Source organism: Pelobates fuscus, chromosome 11 (assembly GCF_036172605.1).
Source record: "Pelobates fuscus isolate aPelFus1 chromosome 11, aPelFus1.pri, whole genome shotgun sequence".
Taxonomy (NCBI): domain Eukaryota; kingdom Metazoa; phylum Chordata; class Amphibia; order Anura; family Pelobatidae; genus Pelobates; species Pelobates fuscus.
The window spans coordinates 31879391-31904057 of record NC_086327.1 but is presented as its reverse complement, the minus strand read 5'-3'; the positions used below and the strand labels follow the sequence as shown (position 1 = coordinate 31904057).

At 39.7% G+C, this 24667-nt stretch overlaps 1 protein-coding gene across 2 annotated transcripts in view; it reads left to right on the top strand.

The window, feature by feature from the left end:
- The first annotated feature begins 271 nt into the window (after nucleotides 1-271).
- NECTIN2 (nectin cell adhesion molecule 2) overlaps nucleotides 272-24667 on the top strand; it is a 50193-nt gene continuing 25797 nt past the window's right edge. The window contains exons 1-5 of one of the 2 annotated variants that reach the window (XM_063437018.1): nucleotides 272-587; nucleotides 18706-19038; nucleotides 19449-19736; nucleotides 21282-21399; nucleotides 21676-21827. In XM_063437018.1, the coding sequence (XP_063293088.1) occupies nucleotides 545-587; nucleotides 18706-19038; nucleotides 19449-19736; nucleotides 21282-21399; nucleotides 21676-21827 (934 nt within the window). In that variant the 5' untranslated portion in view covers nucleotides 272-544. The remainder of the gene's footprint in view (nucleotides 588-18705; nucleotides 19039-19448; nucleotides 19737-21281; nucleotides 21400-21675; nucleotides 21828-24667) is intronic. The other variant, XM_063437019.1, reaches the window with a different exon arrangement.

Here is a 24667-nt window from a genome sequence, read left to right as displayed (position 1 = left end):
AACACACACTCACTTTTATTAAATTCTCCCTAGAAGCCCCCCCACTGCCTTTCAGCCACAACATGCATGCATTCCCCCTCCAGCCAGACTTTATCCTTGTCCAATGATTGGTCCCTGCTGTCCTCTCCTCCCCCCACTCTCTGCCACTAAGTTCCAGGCAGGAAGCAGTTAAACAAGTCCTCATTTTAACAGGTGAACTGGGTGGAGCTCCGTATGGAAATACTTGGGGTGACGTCACCACTAGGCTGGGAAAGAAAGCTGAGACCAAGGCTGGAAGCAGGAGAGAACAGAGAGAGACATACAGGCTGGTAGCTGGAGAAACCCAGGCTGGTAGCAGGAGAGGTGCCAGGAGGAGAGACCCAGGCTGGTAGCAGTGGAGTGGACAGAGCGAGTAACTCCAGGTCCAGGACATAATACCCAGCAAAAGAAGCCAGTGGAAAAGGGGAGAGAGAAAAAGGAAAAAAAAAAGTGTCTGAGTGACCCTAAATCTCAGTGGATTAAAGAGACAGTACCCCCCCCCAGTGTTGGAACCCCTGCCCATAGGATGCAGTGGCAGCTAACATTTCTTCTCATCGGGCTCTGTGAAGGTAAGCGATGGATACTGTGTCACCGTTTGGAATATTTAGCTTTCTTTCAAAACTCCAGAACAGGTTCCACAGCTGCTGCAGAACTACAACTCCCCAACGATCATCGTGGGACTTGTAGTTATACGGTAGGTGAGGGCACCATCCTCCACCCCACCCCTCTTCTACCTTGGTTAACCAGCTAATAAACCCCCCCCCCTCCCCCCCCTCCAGGCATTCACAGGGTTAATTCACTGCTAACCTGTAGATCCTCCCTTCTCGGTAATGATAGTAAAATGGCTACATTACATGACATTACAGGATTAGATTGTCCAGGAGAATACCAGACTATAATTCACATTAGAGTATGAAAGAGGAGTATAAATTGTTTTAATATGTATAGATTAGGATTTGTACAGCTCTGTGGACTATGGAAGGGGTTTTAAGCCATAAAAGTAAACTATTCCACCTACTGCTTACCTGTACACAGAATATTACCTGTGACCTTTGGCAGGTATGCACCCAGTAATCCAGTTTCAGTTCACCTATGTACACAATATTCACCTGATTCTCAATAACATCACACCTACACGGTTTGTCAGTAGTCCCCAGATAGTTACATTGCCTGCGCCCTTTCTATCTAGTCTGGGATGTGCCCTCCGAACACCTGTTAACTGGAATATCCCCCTCATGTAGTCACTATATATATATATATATATATATATATAATATATTTGTATATCACCTTACGCTGCCATACATGATCACCTTAAGCGCTGACGTAGCTGTGGCCCTTTTTTGGACACATTATTAGAAAGTGCTTGTAATATACCCTTCCATACCCCATACATTTTCTGTCACCACCTTTTAGAACGCATCTAAAAGGTGTAGTGATCCTTTAACATTACATAGTTGTTTCTAATATTAATAGAGCTCCAACATATTCCACAGCGCTGTACAATGAAAAGATAGACTTCTTACTATAAAGTACTATACTTTATTTATAAAGCGTCATCACATTCTGCAGTTAGGTCCATACCGGTAGGTACAATTAAAAAAGACACCGTATAATATAACAGAGACAATACAAAAAAAATGAAACCAATACAGGAGGTAAAAATAAAATATATATATATATACATACACACACACATTATGCTCTGTATAGACATCTCCCATGTAATTATGCTAAAAAAATTATAAAAATATTCTATTTATAAAAAAAATAAAAATTCTGTGGGAGTTGAGGTTTTCTATACTGACCTGTCCCCTACCTAATACATCATCCTAGGACTAACCCTGCCTGTGGCTCCCTATAGAGCTGACTGATGGGTGAGTTTAGGAATTCTGGGAATGTGTAATAATCAGAATGGGGGGAGGTCAGAATCCCTTTTACACATACACAGTGCCAGTCACACCCACACAGGAGGAGCTCTCCTCCCTGTGATTGCTGTATTCCCCATCCCCCAAAGGATAGTCTCACCGATACTGGCTGCTTTTACATTCATTGTTCTGTTACAATGGTGAGGCTGTCGGGTGGTGATGATGTGTCTCCTTTACTGGCAGTTTGTTGCTAGCCTGGTTGGCCTAATTGCAGTTTCAGAGCTGGGCTTGTCCAGGTGCAGCTGATCTAAATAAACTGGGCATGGTATTGGGCCTGACCTTATTTATTTGGATCAACCAATCACCATTTCAAGGAGATAGGGAGGGCGACAGGGGGAATTAATTTTAAATGTGACCCTTTCAATGGGAATGAGAGAAGCTTCCAATGACTATTATTTAACCTTGTCTTTGAACCAATCTTCTGCTCATTTATTGATGTTTGACCCATTTATCATTTGAGGTTAATAGCAGCAGGGGGGGAGGCATTTTATTCCAAAAAGGGGACTCTTATAAAAGATTCAAAAAATAATTTTATGTAGTCTGGTCATATAGCTATAATCATACACAGAGTAAGGTGAGACGAGTAAGGTGTATGATTTGCAGAATATTTATATAATTATATAATTTAATTTTATTTTTTTCTCACCTTTCCAAGTCCCATGATGTTTAGTAAAACCTAAGCACTAAAGTGAGAGTATTTATAATTTTGTCTTCTATAAGATTGAATATAATATAACAAAACTGTAGAAATGTATATATTTATTATATTAAAAAAACACATTTATTATGTTTTCTTCATTGCGAAGAATATCACTATCTGGGCGCTGCCATTTTGTTCTCCTGTGTTTTTAGATGTCTTTTGGTATTATGCTTACTGATGAATTGTGGGTAATTTAGATTAACAGAATTAGAACCTTGCTTTAAGGAACACTAGTGTCAGAAATCCAAACATGTATCCCTGACACTATAGTGTTTAAAGGGAAACTCCAGTGCCAGGAAAACGATCCGTTTTCCTGTCACTGGAGGGTCCCTCTCCCTCCCACCCCCCAATCCCCAGTTGCTGAAGTGGTGAAAACCCCTTCAGTGACTTACCAGGGGCAGCGACAGGTCCCACGTCGCTGCTTTCTCCTCCCCCGCCGCTCCTCCTTCTGCTTACGTCGGCCGGTGGGCGAGACTGATCTCGCCCGCCGGCCGAGGAGACCTAATGCGCATGCGCGGCAATGCCGCGCATGCGCATTAGCGCACCACATAGGAAAGCATTGAAAATGAATTTCAATGCTTCCCTATGGGGAATAGAGCAACGCTGGAGGTCCTCACACAGCGTGAGGACGTCCAGCGACGCTCTAGCACAGAAAACCTGTGCTATGAAGCAGGAAGTGTCCTCTAGTGGCTGTCTAATAGACAGCCACTAGGGGAGGACTTAACCCTGCAAGGTAATTATTGCAGTTTAAAAAAAACTGCAATAATTACACTTGCAGGGTTAAGGGTAGTGGGAGTTGGCACCCAGACCACTCCAATGAGCCGAAGTGGTCTGGGTGCCTGGAGTGTCCCTTTAACTACTTAGGTCACCGGTCCCCTTAGTAGAACAAAGGTGTTTAAACTCACCTTTTCTCCCACTCCACGCCTGTCCTACTGCGGATGACTCCACCTCCATGGCTAAAATCATGAATCTTGATGATTTCAGCCAATCCATTGCTTTCTCATAGGAAGGCATTTGGAGCCTATTGTGCATGTGCAGTAAAACACCACACTGCGCCAATCAGCATCTTCAACTATAGATGCATTGCATCAAGGCATCTCAGTAGGTAGCGTTTTTAGTCTCTTCATGCAGAGCTGGTAGATGCTGAACGCTAGTGCTGCACACTAGGAAGCACCTCTAGTGGCTGTCTTAGTGACCGCCACTAAAACTGTGTTTTTTTTTTTTTGTTTGTTTGTTTTTTTCCTCCTCTGAAAATACATTGCTTTCACTAAAAAGCCTGCAGGGACAGGCTATAGATACCAGAACAGCAACATTAAGCTGTAGTAGTTTTGTTGACTATATTGCCCATTGCCAAAGTTTACACTTCTAATCAGAAAAAGTAGTCTATTTTTAAATAATGGAATTACTAAAGAAAAAAGAAGGGTATATTAAAAACAAATATGGAGGAAAAAAAGGAGTAATAGTGGGATGAAAAAGGATTAATGTAAGAAACAAAACCTGCAAAATGACAATACCGTTTCAGTTGCTTGTGTGTCATGGGAGGACACGTTTGAAAGGTGTGGTGGTTTTTGTGAGGTACACAACGTTTTCACATGGTTTTTATTCAAAGGTTTTAGTAGTTTTAAAATCACTGTTCCAGTTGACTCACACAGTGTCGTCTGTGTAACAATGTTTGCATGCCTCTAGGCTAGGGTTGGGTATTTTTTTTGGATTTACATTATTTGTACACCTAGATTATTGCCAAGCATCATGGGATTTGTAGTTTACTACAACCATAGGGCAAAGAAACCTAGAAAACGCTCTTCCTATACTGGCAGGATAAGATGTTGACAGTCTGTAAGCCCTTGGGGAATGATTGGTGCTGCCTCAAATATTGCCCTTGAGCATCTACAGGTCATACACACCCTTTGTAAATGGTGGCTACACCTATCAGTGTACAACTATTTGCTGATGGGTATAGTGAGTGCCCCATGGGAGATGGGTGATGAGTGGTGTCAGGCCCAGTCTGGTACTGTTAATTCTTTTTGTAGAATTGGAGCAGCCTGTACATGGGGTGAGTCAGCTCCTATCCATGTAGTCATGTGGGAATGTTGTACTGAATCCTTAGTAATAGGGCACCTGTTGATAGCAGTCACCGACCGCTTAAGGCATCATTTTCACTTTTTATTAAACTTGCTTTGCACAGTGCATGTGACCTGTCCTAAACTTTGTCTAGGAGAACAGAGCGAATATCAACTTTTTTATTTTTTCAATTGGACTTTTTTATTATTTTTCTCTCTATCCAAACAGGCCTTGAGGGGGGAAAAAAAACAACTTAATATAACTTGTTTCTACTCTGCTATTTTAGGCTACTTTTTTATTTTTATCTTGTTCATACACCGCAATTTACTGTTTTGTGAAAAAACAAAATCTTTTTAAATAAGCGTGGCTTGCCACTTCAGTGATGTGAATCACAGATGGAAGAAGTACTGTTGTCTTGGGAAGAAAACAATGTTTTGCTTTCATTTGGTGACTGTTTTTCTTCAAATGAATGGGCAGATAGAGGCTGCCAGGCTAAATTTAGCGTTTCATACAATACGGGCTGTGTAGCATTTTTGTGTGAATACTGCGACTAATCCAAATACATCTATTGTCTATTTTATTGTCAGGCCACATTGTAAAAGCAGACACCAGTAATGTCTACCTTGGACCTCCAGATGTATGGGAACTCCAATCTCCATAATTCTCAGCCAGTTAAAAAATATCTGGGAAACTTTATTAGCAATGGTTTTCTTAAGCCTCAAGCACTGCATTTTTTGTGATGATTTTGGGCAACATGTGACTCTTTGATTAAGTTCGATGTTGCAGTTAATCGAGCAGGTCTTGTATAGAAACTAAACACACACACACACACACACACACACAAAAAAATCACAATTGTTCTCTATGTGAACACAGTGTGACATGTTTATTTATTGTACTCCTCGTCACCCAACGCTGGAAGAAAAAAAAATGTTTATTCACCAAACATAGAATTGAGAAACACTTTTCCTAAACTTAGGACAGTTTCCATACTGAGAGAATAGTGACTTTAAAGAAATTGTATTATTTTTTTGTTTTGTCAGGGATATTTGTCCGCAGTTTCCTTTCATTGTAATTCACTGTTTAGTTGACGTTCTTACTAAACCAGATGCCTCTGTCTCAGGGGGCAGTTGATGGAAGCAGACCATGACCATGTGTATCGATTTGCTCTTTACCTATATAGCAATGGTGGCTAAATGTTACGTTGCAGATGTTTTTGAATATATTTCCCATGAGGCCTAGCCAGCCTTGGGCTGAATGTGGATCACAATCCTCTGCGTTGCCAAGGTTAGACATTCTTTTTGTGGCGCATGGGGAGGTTCTAACAGGGTGCCTTTGAGATGCAGGTGAAGAGGGTTACAGGAACATTTAAGGGAATGCGCAAGCTGACGCAGTTAGCGTTAGTTTGACCCCTTTTTGAGTCATTTCTAATAGAGTGGAAGGGAAAAGGGTATTAAAAAGGATGTTAACCAAGACAATCTCATTAATTTTCCTGAAAAGTTTCTTGCTCACCCTTGGGTTTTCAGATTCTATTCAATCTTTGTCACGTTTTATTGTCATTAGCCCTTTTGTTTATAGAGCCCCAGAAAGTAGTATAACATTACACATTGATGAACAAGCCAGCCTTGAGTCATTTACAGTGCACACAAATACAAATGGGGAGGGGGGGAGTTTGCTGTACAAACTTTCTCAATCACCCACCCGTTGAAATTAATTTTCACTTTAAATACTCTTCCCTACCCCCGCCACTCCGTTTCTTTCATTTAGTTTTGTGAACATCATCCTAAAACCAACCACTTTGCCCAGACACGCCTTTTTCAATTTGCCTGTGTACCCCCCCCCCCCCCCCCCCGCCAACCCCCTTTGCTTGGTGCTCTCTCCCTCACAGCTCAGTTCCCCCTCTGTTGCCTCCTTCTTTTCTCTCTATTTTATCCCAGTTGGATTTCTTCTCTGAACTGCCAGTCTGTCCATCCCCCCCTCTTTGAATCTCTTATTTCACTCTCCTCAATTTGATCTCCTTCACCCCCTCCTCCCACACTCATGCTGTACCTCTGTCTCCACACTGTCCTTGCCCTTTCTTTCGTGTGTGTGTGTGTGTGTATTTTTGCATTTTATCAGGGTATGTCGAATAAAGCGCTACGGAATCTGTTGACTCTATATAAATGGCCATCATAAATAAATAAGAGACAGAGAAATACCCAGCAAGGAACAGTCATTAAGATGAAATTTAAAAGGGATTTTTTTTTTTTTTTTTGGTACATAATTTTAAAACGCTTGCTCTTCCTGCAACATAATATACATTGATTCTTTAACTATTAAGCTATAATAATACGCCAAGACAATGACTCCTTCATTTGCAATGAATCTAAAAACCGTAAGAGGGAAATGTTTGTTTATCCAAACAGCTTTTGATTGTAAGCTCTTTGGACAAACACTCCCTTCTTATTCTTTTGAAGAAAGGGTTAACCTCAAATTCTGCAGCTCTGTCAGCTTGTCCAATACGCATTGTATTGTATAATCCATAACAGGTGGTACAGTATACTAATCAAACCATAAAATAAAGTATACAATATATTTTACTAATAACATATATGAATTGCCATTTATACCGTAGTGCTTGTATTAAAAGAACATGGCAGATGACCAATACACCGCATTGTACAATGGATATTATAAAGTATTCTGTAAAATACACCGTTTGTTGCTGTACGTGTTGCACATACGGAACATGTTGGTACTTTTCTATGTGTGCATTGCTCCATATATTTTTGTTAGGCTGGCTTGTCATATCCGCCAGCGACTTCTCACTATATAAATTATATTGCTAAGTGAATGCCAGTTCCCATTTTTAAATAGTGTCTTTAAAAGCAATTCTCTTTTTACAGTAGAGGCCATCTTTGGTTCTTGAAGGGTTAATAAAACATTTGAGCTGTATATTCCAGATGTATTGCGCAAGGATCGTGTTTCCCAGCGTACCTTCCTTGTTCAAAACTGGTCCAAAAAATAGGGGGAAAAACGTGCGTTGTAATATTTCAGAATTAGTTGTCAGTGCGTGATTCTGTAACCAGAAAATTTTTCGATAATATCCAGCCGCCTACCACACCTAGCGAGGATGTGTTTTGGTTAGGACAGATTGGAAAACCTTTACCAGGTTTTCGTTTCTCAGTCTTTCTGCAGGGACCAGGATATGGTTGAGAATTCTCTGCCAATCCTGGTGTTCCTGTTGATTTTAGTGACCGTGCTGTTTGTTTCCCATAAAGCATTGCACAGCAGGTGTTTACAGAATATGTACAGTAAGCCGTGCATGTACAAATAGATGTGCTTGCCAATTCTCATTCATTAAAAAAATGAGAATGCGAAGCTCTCGTGCAAATGATTAGAAACATGTCCGCTTCAGTTCACTCGTATAAGTGTTTTTTTTTCTTTTTCTCATGGATGAAAAAAGATGAACACATTTATTTACACTTATCTATTTAATGTTTATGATCTTGTATGTTGGCGGTGTGCTGGTTTTTTTTTTTTTTGTTTTGTTTTTTTTATATTTATATTTATATATATATATATATATATATATATATATATATATATATTTTTTTTTTTGGCCCTCATGCATGTTTTTTTTTTTTTTAATAATATTATATGCAAATTCTGATACCTAATATTCTGTTTCTCAGAAATCTTGGGCAGTCCATTTTTATGGTATTTTTGCTCTTTAGTATTTGTGTGTAGCTGCAAGTCAGGCCCCCCAGAATCTGATAATCCATGTATCGATGTATGTGCAGTTATGGGCAGGTTTTGCATGCTATGCTCAGGCTAGCTAGCTTCGATTCAGGTGCGCATGGCATTTCTCAATCCACAAAATCTATAACTTATATAATTGAACACAAACAAAGCTGTAGATAGAGGGATTCCAAAGATAAAGCTGGTGCTGGATAGATGTCTTCAAAGGGCGCGTTAGAGGGGATCTGGAAGATGTCCACAGACCTATTGGGAGATAAGAGCTTGGAAAGAATGTAAATAGACTTTAATTGAGGGGATGGGTGGACCTGCTTCATCTTAACATTAAGCAGAGCTGCCCCATTCCCTCCCTATTAGATATGGGTGATTCCATTTTTTTATTTTTTTATTTTTTTTTTTTTTTTTGTGTGGGCTGGTGGTCTGTTTTTGATGAATCAATAGTGGAGTGTCACTAATGTTATTAATATTCTTTTCAGTTATAATTTGGTTGAAGCTAATTAATGGTGGCTGGATTTCCTTAGTAAAAATAGATGTTCACATATACTATTGTTACATTTTAGCATGCATAGATCTTTAGTATATATACACTGCACCATTAGTTAACCATGGTTTCTAAAGTTTAGGAGTCAGTAAGGAGCCAGCTTTGATTTTATTTATTCTGGAGTCAAATGTATGCTTTCCTCTATATAAACAGTTAGTCACTGATGGAGCCAAGTTCTCCTACCTCCTAGTATTTGTCCAAAACTGCAGTAGGCTGTACACTTCAATACTATAGCACTTATCAAATCCCGTTTCCCCAGAATCATTCCCCACCCCCATAGTATAGAGGTGGTGTCATCAAGGTCACACAAGATGTTTTTGCTGTTAATTAATCATACTTGGCTATTAAACTCTTGAGTCATTGTTTGACTCAGGAAGACTTCACTTAAACTAATTCTAGTGTTTGCAATGAAGTTAAACATTCCTAAAGAGTCATAACATCACAGCAGAAACATACCTTACACAGACAAAAGTTGTCTTCAAACAGGATATGTAAACCTTGGACAAACAACAAGGTATCACTCTGTCAACGGTAAGACCGTGACGATAACTGCAAAACGGGTTTTGGGATTTAATTTGTGGCATATATTTATGGAACAGATGGGGATCATCTGATCGATTAAGTGGAGATAATCTGATTAGGGGAGTTTCTGAATGAAGTGGGTTTCACAAAATACAATTGTAACAATTTGGTTATTGTTTCATAAATGAGCAAGACATACATAATCGCACGCAAAGGAAACATGCCGCTCAGGTCTGCCGCAAAGAAATTGTGAAGATCAGACAGATGCAATTCCAAAAAAATTCACAGATCAGAGTTAGTGACTTCAAGTTGTCAGATAAGTCAACAGAACTCTGTGGTTCCTTGTATACGTGTTTGCTAAACAGGGTTCATGGTAATGTGTAGACACAGTACTATAGCTAATGTAATTCTCTTCTCGTCTGTAGCTTCCTGAGAGTGATAGCGTTGTAGTCCAACATAGAAGTGGTGGTGGAGAGGAGAAGTATATTTCAACACTTTTGTTGTTTTTATGATGACAACCCTTATTTATTTTTAAAATTGTGCAGGTACTGGAACTTTGTAACTCTTGGTTTGCAAAATAAACCCAATAAGCGTGTTGATTTTTCATTGCGTGTCACTTTTGCCTGTCAAGACACAGAATTAAATTCTAATAATAATTATTATATTTTGATCACATTCATGGTCCTGCCTCACTCTTATCTCCATTCTCAAAGAAAATGTAGGAGGGGTGAGTTTTAGGATCCGCTCTTAGAGTAATGCTTTTGAACTGAGAAGTACAGGTTTGAATACTGGTCAGACCACATCATTAGTAAGTGTACTTGGGAAAGATACCGAACAACCTACCTCAAAACTTGATAGATTGCGAGTTTGTTTGATCAGGGCCCTATTCATCTCTAAATATCCCCTTTTGTGAAGAGCTGCAGAATATGTCAGTGCTATATGACATATGGTAATAATACAAAGTTGCCATTTTTATTTCTACTCTGTTATGTTTCCAATGCCTGTGAGTGTTTAGAATGAAAATACTGTCACAGGACATCTATGAATGAATCGTGGCCAGGATACCATTAAAATATTTTTTTTGACTGATTTCACTTTGGCAGTATGAACATTCTACATCCTGTTGCGAAGCACTATCCGCCTGACTCCCAACAATTATGTAGAACTTACTTGTTTATTTTAGTGGTACTTCTTGAATTAGCTGAAGCTTTGTTCTCGTTAGCACATTGCATGTCGGCACGACCTTGGCTGTCTGTTTTTGTGGAATATTAAATATTTCTAATTTTCATTAAAGGAACACTCGAACGTTGGGAAAAGACAGTGTTTTGTCAGCCTGCAGAGACGGGCTTTATACACCAGGACCACTGCATTAAGCTTTACTGGTCCTCGTGCTTGGAGTGCCCCTTTAATAAGTAATACAAGTCTTAACAGGGTGGCTGTTTTTTAATGCACAATGGGTCTGTAGGAGCATTTTCCTATGTGTTGAGTAATACAGTTGTATTCCAATTGCCCATTAAAAGCATGTGGTTTAAAATGTATTATAAGACTGTCTATAGAGAGAGATTGCTTCCTCATCAGTCTAAAATAAATGATTTGTATGTTTGAAAACCTCAATTTGGTTGCAGCTAATTATCCTGGATTGCCAGCTCTGGTTTAATAAAGCCACTATGGGGTTTAAGCTATGTATTCCAATCTGTAGTTGTTATCCAGCTATTAAATAGCCTGGTCATAAATACAGGAATGTTTGTCTGGATGGAATTATAGAAACCTAGAATGTGACGGCAGATAAGAACCACTCGGCCCATCTAGTCTGCCCAATATTTTAAAATACTTTTAATTAGTCCCTGGCCTTATCTTAAAGGACCACTCTAGGCACCCAGACCACTTCAGCTTAATGAAGTGGTCTGGGTGCCAGGTCCAGATAGGGTTAACCCAATTTTTTATAAACCTAGCAGTTTCAGAGAAACTGCTATGTTTATAAATTGGTTAAGCCTTCCCCCAAAGCCTCTAGTGGCTGTCTCATTGACAGCCGCTAGAGGCGCTTGCGTGATTCTCACTGTGAAAATCACAGTGAGAGCATGCAAGTGTCCATAGGAAAGCATTGTAAATGCTTTCCTATGCGACCGGCTGAATGCACGCGCAGCTCTTGCCGAGCGTGTGCATTCAGCCGACGGGGCGGAACGGAGACGGAGAGGAGGAGGAGAGCTCGCCGCCCAGCGCTGGAAAAAGGTAAGTTTTAACCCTTTTCCCCTTTCCAGAGCCGGGCGGGAGGGGCACCCTGAGGGTGGGGGCACCCTCAGGGCACTCTAGTGCCAGGAAAACGAGTGTTTTCCTGGCACTAGAGTGGTCCTTTAAGTCTAGGATAGCCTTATGTCTATCCCACACATGCTTAAACTCCCTCACTGTGTTAACCTCTACCACTTCAGCTGGAAGGCTATTCCATGCATCCACTACCCTCTCAGTAAAGTAATACTTCCGGATATTATTTTTAAACCTTTGCCCCTCTAATTTAAGACTATGTCCTCTTGTTGTGGTAGTTCTCCTTCTTTTAAACTTTTTTTTTGTTTTTGTTTATTCCTTACATACATTTTACTGTATGAAGTGCTTACAGACCATCCTTTTTTATGAGTATTGAAGTATTATTTGATATTTATGGTGGCTCTGAATATGTTAAAAGAAAATGTTATTTTTTTTGCTAGTCACCCATTTAAAAGTAGCACATATAAAGTTGGAGAGGGAACAGGATAGTCGTAACCAGGGACGTATTTGCTGCCCCCAAATGCCCAGGCAAATACCTTGTTTGCCTCGATTTCTGGGAGCCCAAGAGCTGGCCGGTAAGGGAGCACTTTCCCCTGAGCTCTCTGCACAGCTCCCTCGTGCGACCCGCAGTAATGCCGGGAACCGGAATATTACGTCATATTCCGGCTCCCGGCTTCACTCTGCAGCGCGCAAGGGTGCTGAGCAGAGAGCTCAGGGGAAAGTGCTCCCTCGCCGGCCGCCCGCCTGTCTGCCTGTACGTCCGGCTGCCACTGGACCCCAGGTGAGAAATCCACCCAGCTATCCCAAACGTAAGGAGGCTGGGTGGATTTAAAATAAATACATAAATAAATAATAAAATATATATATATATATATATATATATATATATATATATATATATATATATATATATATTAATAATAATAATTGTGAGTTTGGGGAAATGTGTGTGTGTGTGTGTGTGTGTGTGTGTTAGTGAATGAGTGTGTCAATGAATGTGAGTACGTGTCCGAGTAAATGTATGTCTGTCTATCAGTGTGTCAAATAAGTGAGTGTGTGTATGTTATTGTTTGTCAGTGTATATGAGAATGTGTGTCTGTCAGTCAAAATGAGGCATTGACAGGAAGGGGTGGGGAAAATGTAAATTAGGGGGGGGCTGCACAAATCCTAAATACACCACTGGTCGTAACGTGACCAATACAATCCCTAACGCTGAATCCGTTGCAAGGATGCACAAATTAATTTCCGTGTCTGTTCCATGTGAGTGATGCACGTTATAACCTTGTTCCTGAAACCATTTTACAACATGTATGCAATAATCTGTCTGAAAGTAATTGTAAACACATTATAGAATTTTTATTTATGGAATGTGGTCTTTGTCCCCAGCGTTGTGTAATGGATATACAAATCAAGTTAAACAGTAACAAAAGGGTAACAAACAGAAAAGTGGATCAGAAATGATAAAGGAGTCTACTGTTGTAGAATTATTTTTTTTTTTTTTTTAAATCCATATGTCGGGCTTTATAAACCCATATGTCAGGCTTTTCCCACCAGTGTTTTTTTTTTTCCTAGTGGGAAGAAAATGCACAGTTGCATATTTTTGATGGTCACACAATCTGAAATTTGCAATTTATGTTCAGAGAAACTTTAAATGGTCAAATATGATAGAGGGATTGGCACTTATAAGATATGGGTCTGTAGCACCCTAGTTAACTATACGTAGAAATACTCTCTCTGCCAGTACAACCTTGAAGAGAGCAAGCGATATTAAAAAAACCTCAGTTGGTCCTTATTTTTACAGGCATGTTCTAATTAAAGTACCTGCTTAATTGAAGGTGAATTTCTTAATTAAAAGCTAGAATAAGCATAATAGCTCAATCTAAGATAATTGGAATGTCACCTTGCAGAAGCTGTTGAGCTTACTAATTAAAAGCTAGAATTATTGGGAGTTGCAAATTTTAGGTCAGAGTACATTATTTATATAATGCCGATATATATACCGCAGGGCTGTACAAGAGATAAACCAGGACGAACTATTATGACAAAACGCGTGTGACATTTACCAGTTTAGTGAAGAAACCTCATTGTATTTTTGACGAGCCTTAAAAAAAAAAAAAAAACAAGGTAATTTAGGAATATCACGGGCTTGTATGCTGCTCCCATCACCCTCATCCAACCCCTAGCCTTTTGTAATGTAGCTAAAATGTAAAAATACAAATAATTGTATTTACTGAAGGGCACCCAGCTGTTTCTGACATACAGGCCTTAGCTAGGCTTTCTATAAATAGTTATTTTTCCACATTGTAGTGACCGTGTTTCCATGGATGTCCTCCATCATTTATCTTCCGGAGAGAGAACTCCAGGCTAAGAGACGTGTAGTATGTGCATTAGTATTCTGCAGATGGCTCTTTTGCAGAGTACAGTTGCATGTGTGGCTCTGAGGAGGAGTAATTGTGGTGATGTATTGCCTAAACCCTGGTTATTCTGTAAGCCTTTTAGTGCCGTCTGGTTTTGGCTTGTTTGTTCGGGCAGTTCACTGCAGTGTCTCAAATGCTTATAATGTTTGTGTTTAAAGGGACAGTGTAGCTAAAAACTAAAGATTTTCCGACCTTTTATGTGGATTATATCCGGCCAGAAAGTGTATTTGTAATGTGCACCTTTAACTTGCCCCACCATAAAAAAGGCAGCTGCTCCCTATATTATATGATACAATGTATCTATTCCATACCTCCCAAGTGTCCCTATTTTGCACCCAAATCCCTCTGCCCCTCTTTTCTATCCTAATGTCCTTATTTCTAGGTGCTCCATATTGTTTGTGTGTCTGAGTGTACAACACTGACCACACCTCTACTCACACATCTAAAATTACAGTGCCACTCCTTTTCCCCTTGAAATGGTGGGAGGTATGCTGATATTTCGAGTGGATCTATGTTTCACTCATCACGGCAAGTAATAACTCATTAAAATAATTTTCCTCTTTTACTGATGAAAGCACCACCTTTGTTTTTCTGGCTCCTACACTTCAAAAGAGAAGTGTTTTGATCCGCTAAAAAAAAAAATGATTTTATGCTCTTTAATTTCAGTACATGGGAAAGGACTAGCAAGTCAGTTGAAAGTGTGCTGTGATCAGGAGACTGTACCGTCAGTTGGGAGGTGTTGTGCTGTGATCAGGAGACTGTACCGTCAGTTGGGAGGTGTTGTGCCGTGATGAGGAGACATTGCTTACAAAAAATATACCGCATGACACGATTAGCTTCACTGATTGAAGCAAACATTAAAATGATGCTGCAGCCTGAGAAAGCAAAGGGATACGTGCTATTTAACATTCCGATAAACTCTCAGTAAAGACCAGAGGCACTTGCAGTAGAGAATGTTAGGTTTAGGGGACCAAGTAAGGTTTTAAAAGGTACATGCCACTTTGGACCATGCCAAGTGCTGGGACGGGAGGGCATAAGGACAAATGCTTCCCCTAGAAGCCAGGGGGCATTCATGTCTGGCCAACAGCAAAGGCTGTTTGAGGTGCCACTCCAACCCAGCCTGCAAAGGCCTACAGCCATGTTGTATATGTCTGTGTGAGTGTAGGCATTTTAGATTGGACATGTGTGCGTGTAAAGGTTTGTCACTGCATTCATGTTTGTAATTGTCTGTGATTCTTTGTGGCAACGTATGTGTCCACTTTATTTATTTATGTATTTATTTATTTTTAAATATCTGACACAAATCGGGCGGTGCCCCTCCTAAGTTCGTACTTTGGCTATGCCAATTCCCTCTTTGGAAAATGTACTACTCGCGCTGGGCTTTGAAACGTCTTGCAACTTCAAAGAGCCATTGCAGGGCATTTTAATCCCAGTACGAGATAATTAACAGAGCATGGGCAGCACTGGTTGGCTGGTAGTGCTGAGTGTCTGCCTGACGTGTCTACCACTGCTTATCACTCGTGAGGCACACTGAGTCACTGGCATGCACTCCCATCCTTATTTCATATCTCTCAACGTTTGGAGGCGTAAATGAACAAAGGTTATTTATAAAAGCTAGTGGCTGCCAGGTGTACTTTTGCACAGAAAGAGAATCTATTGTCTGGTTTCTGTTTAATCAGGTTTAACAATAAGCACAGCCTTATATGAATAAATATTACTTTCTGTTGCACAACATTGTCTCTGTTGGCAGAAAACTCTACATTTGACTATTGTAATTCTGCAATTACATTCGCTGTAGGAAAGGAGATACCATTCTTTATTTCACAGCCAACTACAATAGCTTTTTTTATATTTTAATCAGCCTTACTATGCAGTGTTTAATAACAATTGAAAGTCCTTGTAAGTACAAATTAACTGCCTTTTTATTCTATAGATCTGTGTCAGAAATACAACGATACACTCAATGAGCTAAAAATGTAATCAGGCAGCACACACTTGCATGAGGATAGATTGATGGCTCTTACAGAGACAAAATGGCTTCCTGTGGGTAGCTATTCTAGATTAACAAAATATTTAGTAAATCGACCGTGGAAACATCCACAATTCTCTGTTTGGTGCAAGGTTTTGAAAGGATGAAGTTTTGTATTTTTTGCAACCTACTTCCCTTTTTAATGGCAAAAAAAAAATGAAAAGTAAATCTTTTACGCAAGAGTTTTTCCATAAAATTATCTTCATGTATAAACACGGTGTTTGGATTTTAAGAACACAGGATTGTGAAATAAACCCTCGAGCCAAAATAAATGTTCAGGTTTAAATAGCTAGAGTGGTATTTAAGTGAAATGTCTATACTTCTGGCATGCCTGAATTTCACTGACTCTTGAATTCAAAAGCCATCAAATATTTCTTCATCAAACCATCCATTCAGAATATCTAGCGCTACTGGCTGATACTGCAATGGCGCCTCATTCTAAATAGGGGAGATTTATTATGCTGATCATAACTTTTTCGTTCCAGTTAGGAGTATACAAGTAAGGGCGTACACTTCGAATGAAGGATGGACTGATGGATTTGCAACCACGGCATTTCTAGTTTCCATAAGGGTTAAGGGGGGACGTTGCTGCACGCCTTGTTCTCAGGATTAGGGGTTATATTACGGAAAATATCACTGCGGCAGTGTATGCAAATAAAAATAGCTCTGTAATATAATGCAGTGTCACCAGAATGACACTTACCTTTTCGGTTTGGCTGTTTTCAAATTGTGGCTGAATTTGGTATGAAGTGCCTTCTCTCGCACAGTTCCAATTGCTACAAGGATGCCGTGCGTATTTCAATGCGCCAAACAAACGGAAAAAAAAACATTTTTTACTTTGATAGAACATGCACAGCTAAGAACTTAATTGATACATATTTTCTGGCTGCTGCAGATTGGATTTTTCCTTATAATTAGTACATATAAACTTGTGGATACATGCAAGTCCTAAAGATGTTGGCTGTGATGGCTTTTCGACAGTTCAGAACCGCAGATCTTGTTCAGGCAAAACCTCCGGCCCTTCAAATGCTTGAAACTTGGCTACCGTCATGCTTGGCATTTCAAACCATGCAGATGCCAGTTACAGATGTCTGCACAGGTTTGTAAAACTATGTCATGCGTTGGGTGGGATGCAGGAAAAGTCTTTATGCTGAAAGCTTGTCATATCAGAACTTTATCAAATTCCTTCTCAAACATTAACCACTTTTTTTTTTTTTAAACATTTAATTACCAGTTTGCAACTGAAATGTCACTAAAACACTTTGGGCACCATAACAATGGAGGTCCGTCAGATGCTCTCATTCGATCAGCGGCTTCCTGATTCAAGCCTCGGACTGCCGAGGATGTTTATGGGAAGAGCTAACAGGTGCTGAATTCAAAACTTTGGGGTTGCACCATTTGTTAAGGGTTCAACCCTTTGAGGTAAACTAGCATCCGTGGACTTCCTCGCACCATAACAACTTAATTCTGGTGCCCGGAGTGTCCCTTTAAATAAATAGATAAATCCAATCCCTATATAATAACTAGCCCCTCGTAAATTCAATCCTGAATCCAGCCGTTCTAGAGACCGCATAGAAATGCTGCAGTGAATCAAATCAGGATTCTATTCACTTACCAGAAATAACAACCCTAGTAAATACCATGCATTCATTTAATGTGTTCAGTTTCCCAAGAGTGCTGCACTATATATTAGCAGTGTTTTGATGTAATGCATCCTGTCCTATGTGTAATTGCTGGATCCCAAAATGGAGCTCAGAAGTCGCAAACTGAGGAATAGCATAAACAGAATGCTTTAATACGCTGGCTGGAAAAACAAGCTAGGGAAACTATATACGAGCGTTTTTGTGCCAGTATTTGATAACGTGATTATCCGTACGAAATGTATTGGACGGTTTGCCTGTCCCGCATGTGCTCCCCTGGTTGTTTTCAGCCTTCGGATGCATCACTAAAATATACTGCTGATATTATTTCTTGGATTGTGTCGTTATCTTTGGCGTTCATGAATAGAATCTGTAACCTATTCATTATTTATTACTCAAACACAATTTTTATCAGCATAAAAAAAAAAAAAACGTGGAATAGCGCTAATTAAAAGGTTGGGAGGCAGCACACCTAATAGGGTAAATCTCTCCTAAAAGCCCAATAAGGACAAACCACAATACAAAACTGAAGGGTGTGCCGGGGGGGGGGAGGGGGGGAGGAGGAGGTAGTATTACTAAATAAAACAACTGAAGTAAAAACAAATATGTGAAATCAGTAATACATAAACGCAAACAAGCCGACAAAGTGAGATTTTTTTTATATTTATATATATTTTTATTTATTTTTATTTAACTTTTAAGTATTCCTTTAATAAAATCTAATACTTGCATTACATAATTTTGACTTCATTCCCTTCTCCTATCTCTCATCAAACCTCCTTGCTCCTGTCTTATTTTACTCTAGCATCATGCATTCCTGCAATATCTCCTCACCGTCCTATATTTTCTCAGTCTTGCAGGCTCAGGAACTCCGTGTGAATGACAAGGTGACTGGAAACTTGCTTCAAGAAGCGCTCTTGCCATGCTCCTTCGTCAGTGCTGACCAAAATGCCAGAGTGAGTCAAGCAATCTGGTTTAAGGATGGTGCCAATATTGCAGCATATAGCCCTGCACTAGGAATAAAGGTTAAGGACAGTGATCGTATCCAGTTTGTCAACCCTTCAGACACAAGCACTCCACTACGTATCACCAAGTTGCTTGCTAGTGATGAAGGAAAGTATACGTGTGAAGTTTCTATCTTTCCCGAAGGAAACTTTAAGGGAACGACACAGCTTAATGTTCAAGGTAAGAAAGCAGAATAAATAGAATGGACACACGGCTAAATACAATTATATTACACTGTTTGTTTTGTTCTCTTTGTGGCCATATGAAGATCCAGTGGGCTGCTGTTCTCACAATAACTTAATTTTTTATTATTATTTTTTTTACAAAATTCAAGATCTATCAAATTATTGTAAAAAGGGTCTTTTATTTTTCGTCTGTAGTCTGGTTTTATTTTTACATTTTGACAAATCTCCCCAAAAAAAGCGAGGCCATTGATAAATATACCGTATATATAAGTATATATTTTCAATCACAGAATGCTGGCATTACCTAGAGTTGCTAATTTTGATCAGTGTTCTTTATTCATATAAGTTCCATTAACCGTTTGTGTTTTTTATTTATTTATTTTACGTTTGTATTTTTTCCCCTAGCTGTGCCACAGAACTCCGCTAATGTTGTCCAAGTAGTGGCAGGTGATCAGGAGATGACTGTTGCGACATGCACGTCAGCCAATGGGAGACCTCCTGCACAAATCACTTGGCAGACAAGTGTCCCTGGCAACGTGACCACCGACATGACCAATAACACAGATGGCACATACACATTAATCAGTAACTACCGGGTTACCCCTACCTGGACTGCTGATGGTGAAAAGATCACTTGTACAGTCACCCATGACGGAAAAGAGACTGCTATTCCTTTGAAGCTGTCTGTGCAATGTGAGTATGAACCCAGTGGAACAGTCTGTGCAATGTGTGTTCCACCCAAAGTATTAACAGCCCATCTATCTGTACCTATTCCAGGAGTTCTGGTTTTCTATTGTGTGTATTTGCATTATCATCCAACTACTCCTGCTTGTGCTTTTGTGAATATCCACCTAGCTCCTGTGACATAATCAGTATTTTTTATATTCACCCCTTCCATGTTCCCTTTAATTGTTTGATGTGAAATGTATCCAACCCTGTCCCTTTAAATTTGGCTTTACCCATATTTTGTGAATTAATCATTCTTCCTCATTGGTTTTCTATGTGAAAAGTAGGGATAGACCAATTATGGGTTCTGCTTATTATTAGAGCAGATATTCAGCATTGTAACGATAATCTGTATCTAACTTGTAATTTACAATAATTTACTCCCCTCTTCCAGTCACCACACACTGTCTTCTGCACAGGAAACTCCAGCCCCAAGCTAATTAAGCACCATGTCATGTCGTCACCCATTTCTGTGAGTCCCTGCATGCGGAAGGCAGGGAGGTGAGACTGTGTATAATCTACTGTAATGTGCTGGGCTGGCTGACCGCCTGTTAGGAGTGTTATTGCAGTGAGCATATCACACTCTTATCAGTAACAGCATTGTACATCCTGGGATCTCAGTAATTCCTGTATATAATGGCTGCCTGAGAGCGATTTGAGTGTGAAAGGGATCCTTTAGCTCCAGGAAAACAAAACTTCCTGGCACTTTAGGGTTATTAGGTCCCCCCATCCGGCACTTACTTGAATCCAGCGCCGATGTCCCTGGAGGTCCGTGAGGACGTCCAGCGTCCGATAACCGACCAATCGTCGGTTTGGATTCCAGAAGCCCTCTAGTGGCTGTCTGTTAGACAGCCACAGAGGGCAGACTTAGAGCTGCAATGTAAACATTGCAGTTCTTTGGAACTGCAATGTTTAACATTGCAGCACTAAGTGCAACATGGTCACAGCACCCAGACTACTTCAATGAGCTGAAGTGGTCTGGGTGCCTACATTGTCCCTTTAATGCCAGAGTTAATGTGAGATTTGTGTAGAAATTGTGCTACGTTTTTCAAAAATTTAAATGTTTAGAAAATTGGTACCAGTTATCAGCAATTGGCCTGAAAGGTGACCGATATTTTGTATTGACATCAGCCCTGGAAAAATGATATAGGTCGATCCCGAGTGAAAATCTCTTTGTTACCCTATTGACTTTACCCATATTATGCAAGTATCTACTCGTTTCCTAATTGCTTTACCTGTATGATGTGAGAATCTTTACCTGTGTGAAGTCACAAAATCTAACCCTAACCTGTTGGTTTTACCTGTATGATGTGAATATCTACCCTAACCCTGTTATCTTTACCTCTGTATTATAAGTATACATTTATTTTGTTACCTATATAGTGTGTGTTGTATCTAGGAACCTTGTAGTCTAGTCCTTTTGATTTATGTATACCACCAGTAAAGTCAATATTACGAACTACTAGGCAGATATCTTGCTTGGGTACAACTCTAACCTTCGCTCTCTTGCAGACACCCCTGTGGTTACCATTGAGGGATATGATGATAACTGGCATTTACATCGTAAAGGAGCCTCCCTGACCTGCAATGCACAAGGGAATCCACCACCTACCATATTCAAATGGACAACGTGAGTCTATATGTTCTGCATCCCAATGGAACTTCACTGACATTTCAAGCTTTGTACAAAATAGTCCAGTGTTGAGAAACCCAATGTGGTAGATTTATTTAAGTTCTGTTTCTGTATTGTTGGGTGGTGTTACCTGGCTGGGAGTATTCCCCATATTTCTATCTGGGATGTTTCTAGAATTTAGCTCCAGTGGAAGGGTGTAGGGGGTCTTTATTGGAGTCACCAACATAAATGCTAAGAAATTGGGTTCGCTGGCTGACTGCTTTCTTCTTTCAGGGCTAATGGATCCCCACTTCCTCCCTCTGTGCATGTCAATGGCAAAATCTTGTATGTGGACCAGATGGATGAAAATGTTAACACAACGTTCAAGTGTGAAGTCACAAATGCGATTGGGAGCCGAGCGAGCCATCAGGAAGTGCTTGTAAGAGGTTAGTAGTCTGGGGAGAAAGGGGCATAACTAAATTCTGTGTTTACAGAGAGACAAACTCTTGAGTTCATCTGGTTGTGCATCCTATTCCTTATATTTGCTTTTGGCTAGGGTGCAGTTCCACACAACCTTCTTTTAATAGTTTATCCTCATGTCTGCCATTTTAATAGCAAGCCACAGAATCACGTTGTCTTCCTTCATTCCAAACTGGCCATTTTTTTGCAGCTTACACTGACAGATAATCGCAAAGTCTGCTTGTTTTATGCATATTTTGTAGTTTTACAGCAAAATACTATTTTTGAAAAAAAAAAATAATTTCGTTTTATTTCTGGGGAGCATGGCCATTAAAAACTTTTGATATGTAGAATTCTTGTTGTTTAACCCCTTAAGGACCACTGCATGCATAATTCCTAACGATCTAATCTGTAAATATATTATGTAAAAAGATATACCGAATGCTCCACTCATTTAGTACAGCAGTTAGTTGCTGACGCTAAATGAACAGGATTCTGACACGGAATCTTGAGGCACCAGACTGTGAGTTACACATGAAATGACATTGGTGCCTATGGGACACATCACCACACTCACTACAATGTATTGTAGTGGTTATGGTGCAAGAAACGTGTAAGACACTTTAGTTTGGGCTTTTTATCATATTGTTTTGGAGTGTTTTGACAGGAAAGGGGGGATTCCTGGCACCCAAAACCCACTCACTCTGTTATTCATTGTATATCATTCCATTCTAATTAGGTAAGAGAGACAGTTTCCTTGATGCTACTTTACAGTTATTAAAATAATGCTATAACTTGGTTCAACAACCTAGGCTCAAGTTACCAAAATCCTGTGTGTCTAGACTGCAGTGCCAAGCCAAACTACAGCATGCTGCCAGACCTAAGCTACTATGCCAGGCCTGGGTCTGGGAGGAGAGTGTGGGCTGCAGAGATTCTTTAAATGTGCAGACTACCTCATTTACGCTTCATAGACCAGTCTTTGCAGCTACAAACAAGATGTAGATTTTGGGCAATACGTAAGTCTCAACTGCTTATTAAATAGGGATGGAGAGCTCTGCGAATAGTTTTCATTTCGCAGAAGGTGAAGAGAACTAAAAGATTAGGTGTTCAAACGGCTTTTATTCGTGTCATCGGATACGTATAACAATGCGATAAGATAGTAAAATAGGAGACACGCAGGTCTCGCAACAGTGGGAGCAGCCATATAAATATAAAGTGATGAACACCAAAACAATATTAGCAAGTAGAAGGTAGTACAGTAGCAACATTGTTAGCTTCGTTAAGAACTAAAAGATTAGAGATGCATGGAAAAAACTATTTTAGAAAATTTTATTTAGTGGTGTCCACTTCAAGCCAAGTATGACGGTAGACAATATAATTTGTTTTCAGACCTGCAAGTACTAAAGGATCTATAGAAAAGATATTGTTTTTACTGTATGTGTTGGTGCTGATGTGTACTATGGTCGTTGCTGCCGCCCAGGAGTAGTGGGAGTTTGAGAATTTGTGTATGTGTATTCACTAAAGGACCTATAATGTCCATTCTCATATAGAAGTGGTTGAACAGTGCAGCCTGTAGTGTAACCTGACCAGATAACCTTTCAAAAATGTTAGAGTAGAAACTGGAAAAAAAAAATTGTAGCAAGCAGTAGGTGTGACACAAAACAATAAAACACGCTTGTGGGTATTTGTACCGAATCTGCTTGTATCTGTACACATTACCTTCTCCTGGAATGCAGTAGATTCCCCTCAATTAATAGCCTCCAATGAATACTTTGCCCTCCCATACTTTGAGACCCCTAAATAATGTGTTTCCTTTGACTCCTTTTAGTACCCATAAAGAATGCATTGTTAGCTGTTCATTTGGTGCCTCCAAAGGAATGCATTAGTCAATCACTTGCTCATAGACTAGACATCGTAAAGGCCGCAGTTACCCTTTTAATCACATCCTCTAATTAGCGTTGTGATCTTTCAGTGTTTATGGGTTGCATATAAAGGTTTTGAAAGTGTCATCTTTGAATCCAGTCTTCAGTCAAAGAGTTTGCCATTTTAGATTTATACTGTTGCTTGTTGAGTTAGGTTAACTTTTTCCTAACGGCTGATTTGATTCTGCTGGCATGAATCTCCTGTGTATCTTGCATAATGTCATGAGCTCAGTGGAGAAATTGCAATTGATATCTTGGTATTGTCACTGGAGCAGGTGACATAATTCTGTTTATTCAAAAGACCAAATTTCTTTTTCTAGGATATAATTCTCTTGTGATTCCAAGGGACACTATAGTCACCTGAACAACTTTAGCTTAATGAAGCAGTTTTGGTGTATAGAACATGCCCCTGCAGCCTCACTGCTCAATTCTCTGCCATTTAGGAGGTAAATCCCTTTGTTTATGAACCCTAGTCACACCTCCCTGCATGTGACTTGCACAGCCTTCCATAAACACTTCCTGTAAAGAGAGCCCTATTTAGGCTTTCTTTATTACAAGTTCTGTTTAATTAAGATTCTCTTATCCCCTGCTATGTCAATAGCTTGCTAGACCCTGCAAGAGCCTCCTGTATGTGATTAAAGTTCAATTTAGAGATTGAGATACAATTATTTAAGGTAAATTACATCTGTTTGAAAGCGAAACCAGTTTTTTTTTTCATGCAGGCTCTGTCAATTATAGCCAGGGGAGGTGTGGCTAGGGCTGCATAAACAGAAACAAAGTGATTTAACTCCTAAATGACAGTGAACTGAGCAGTGAAATTGCAGGGGGATGATCTATACACTAAAACTGCTTTATTTAGCTAAAGTAATTTAGGTGACTATAGTGTTCCTTTAACCCCTTAAGGA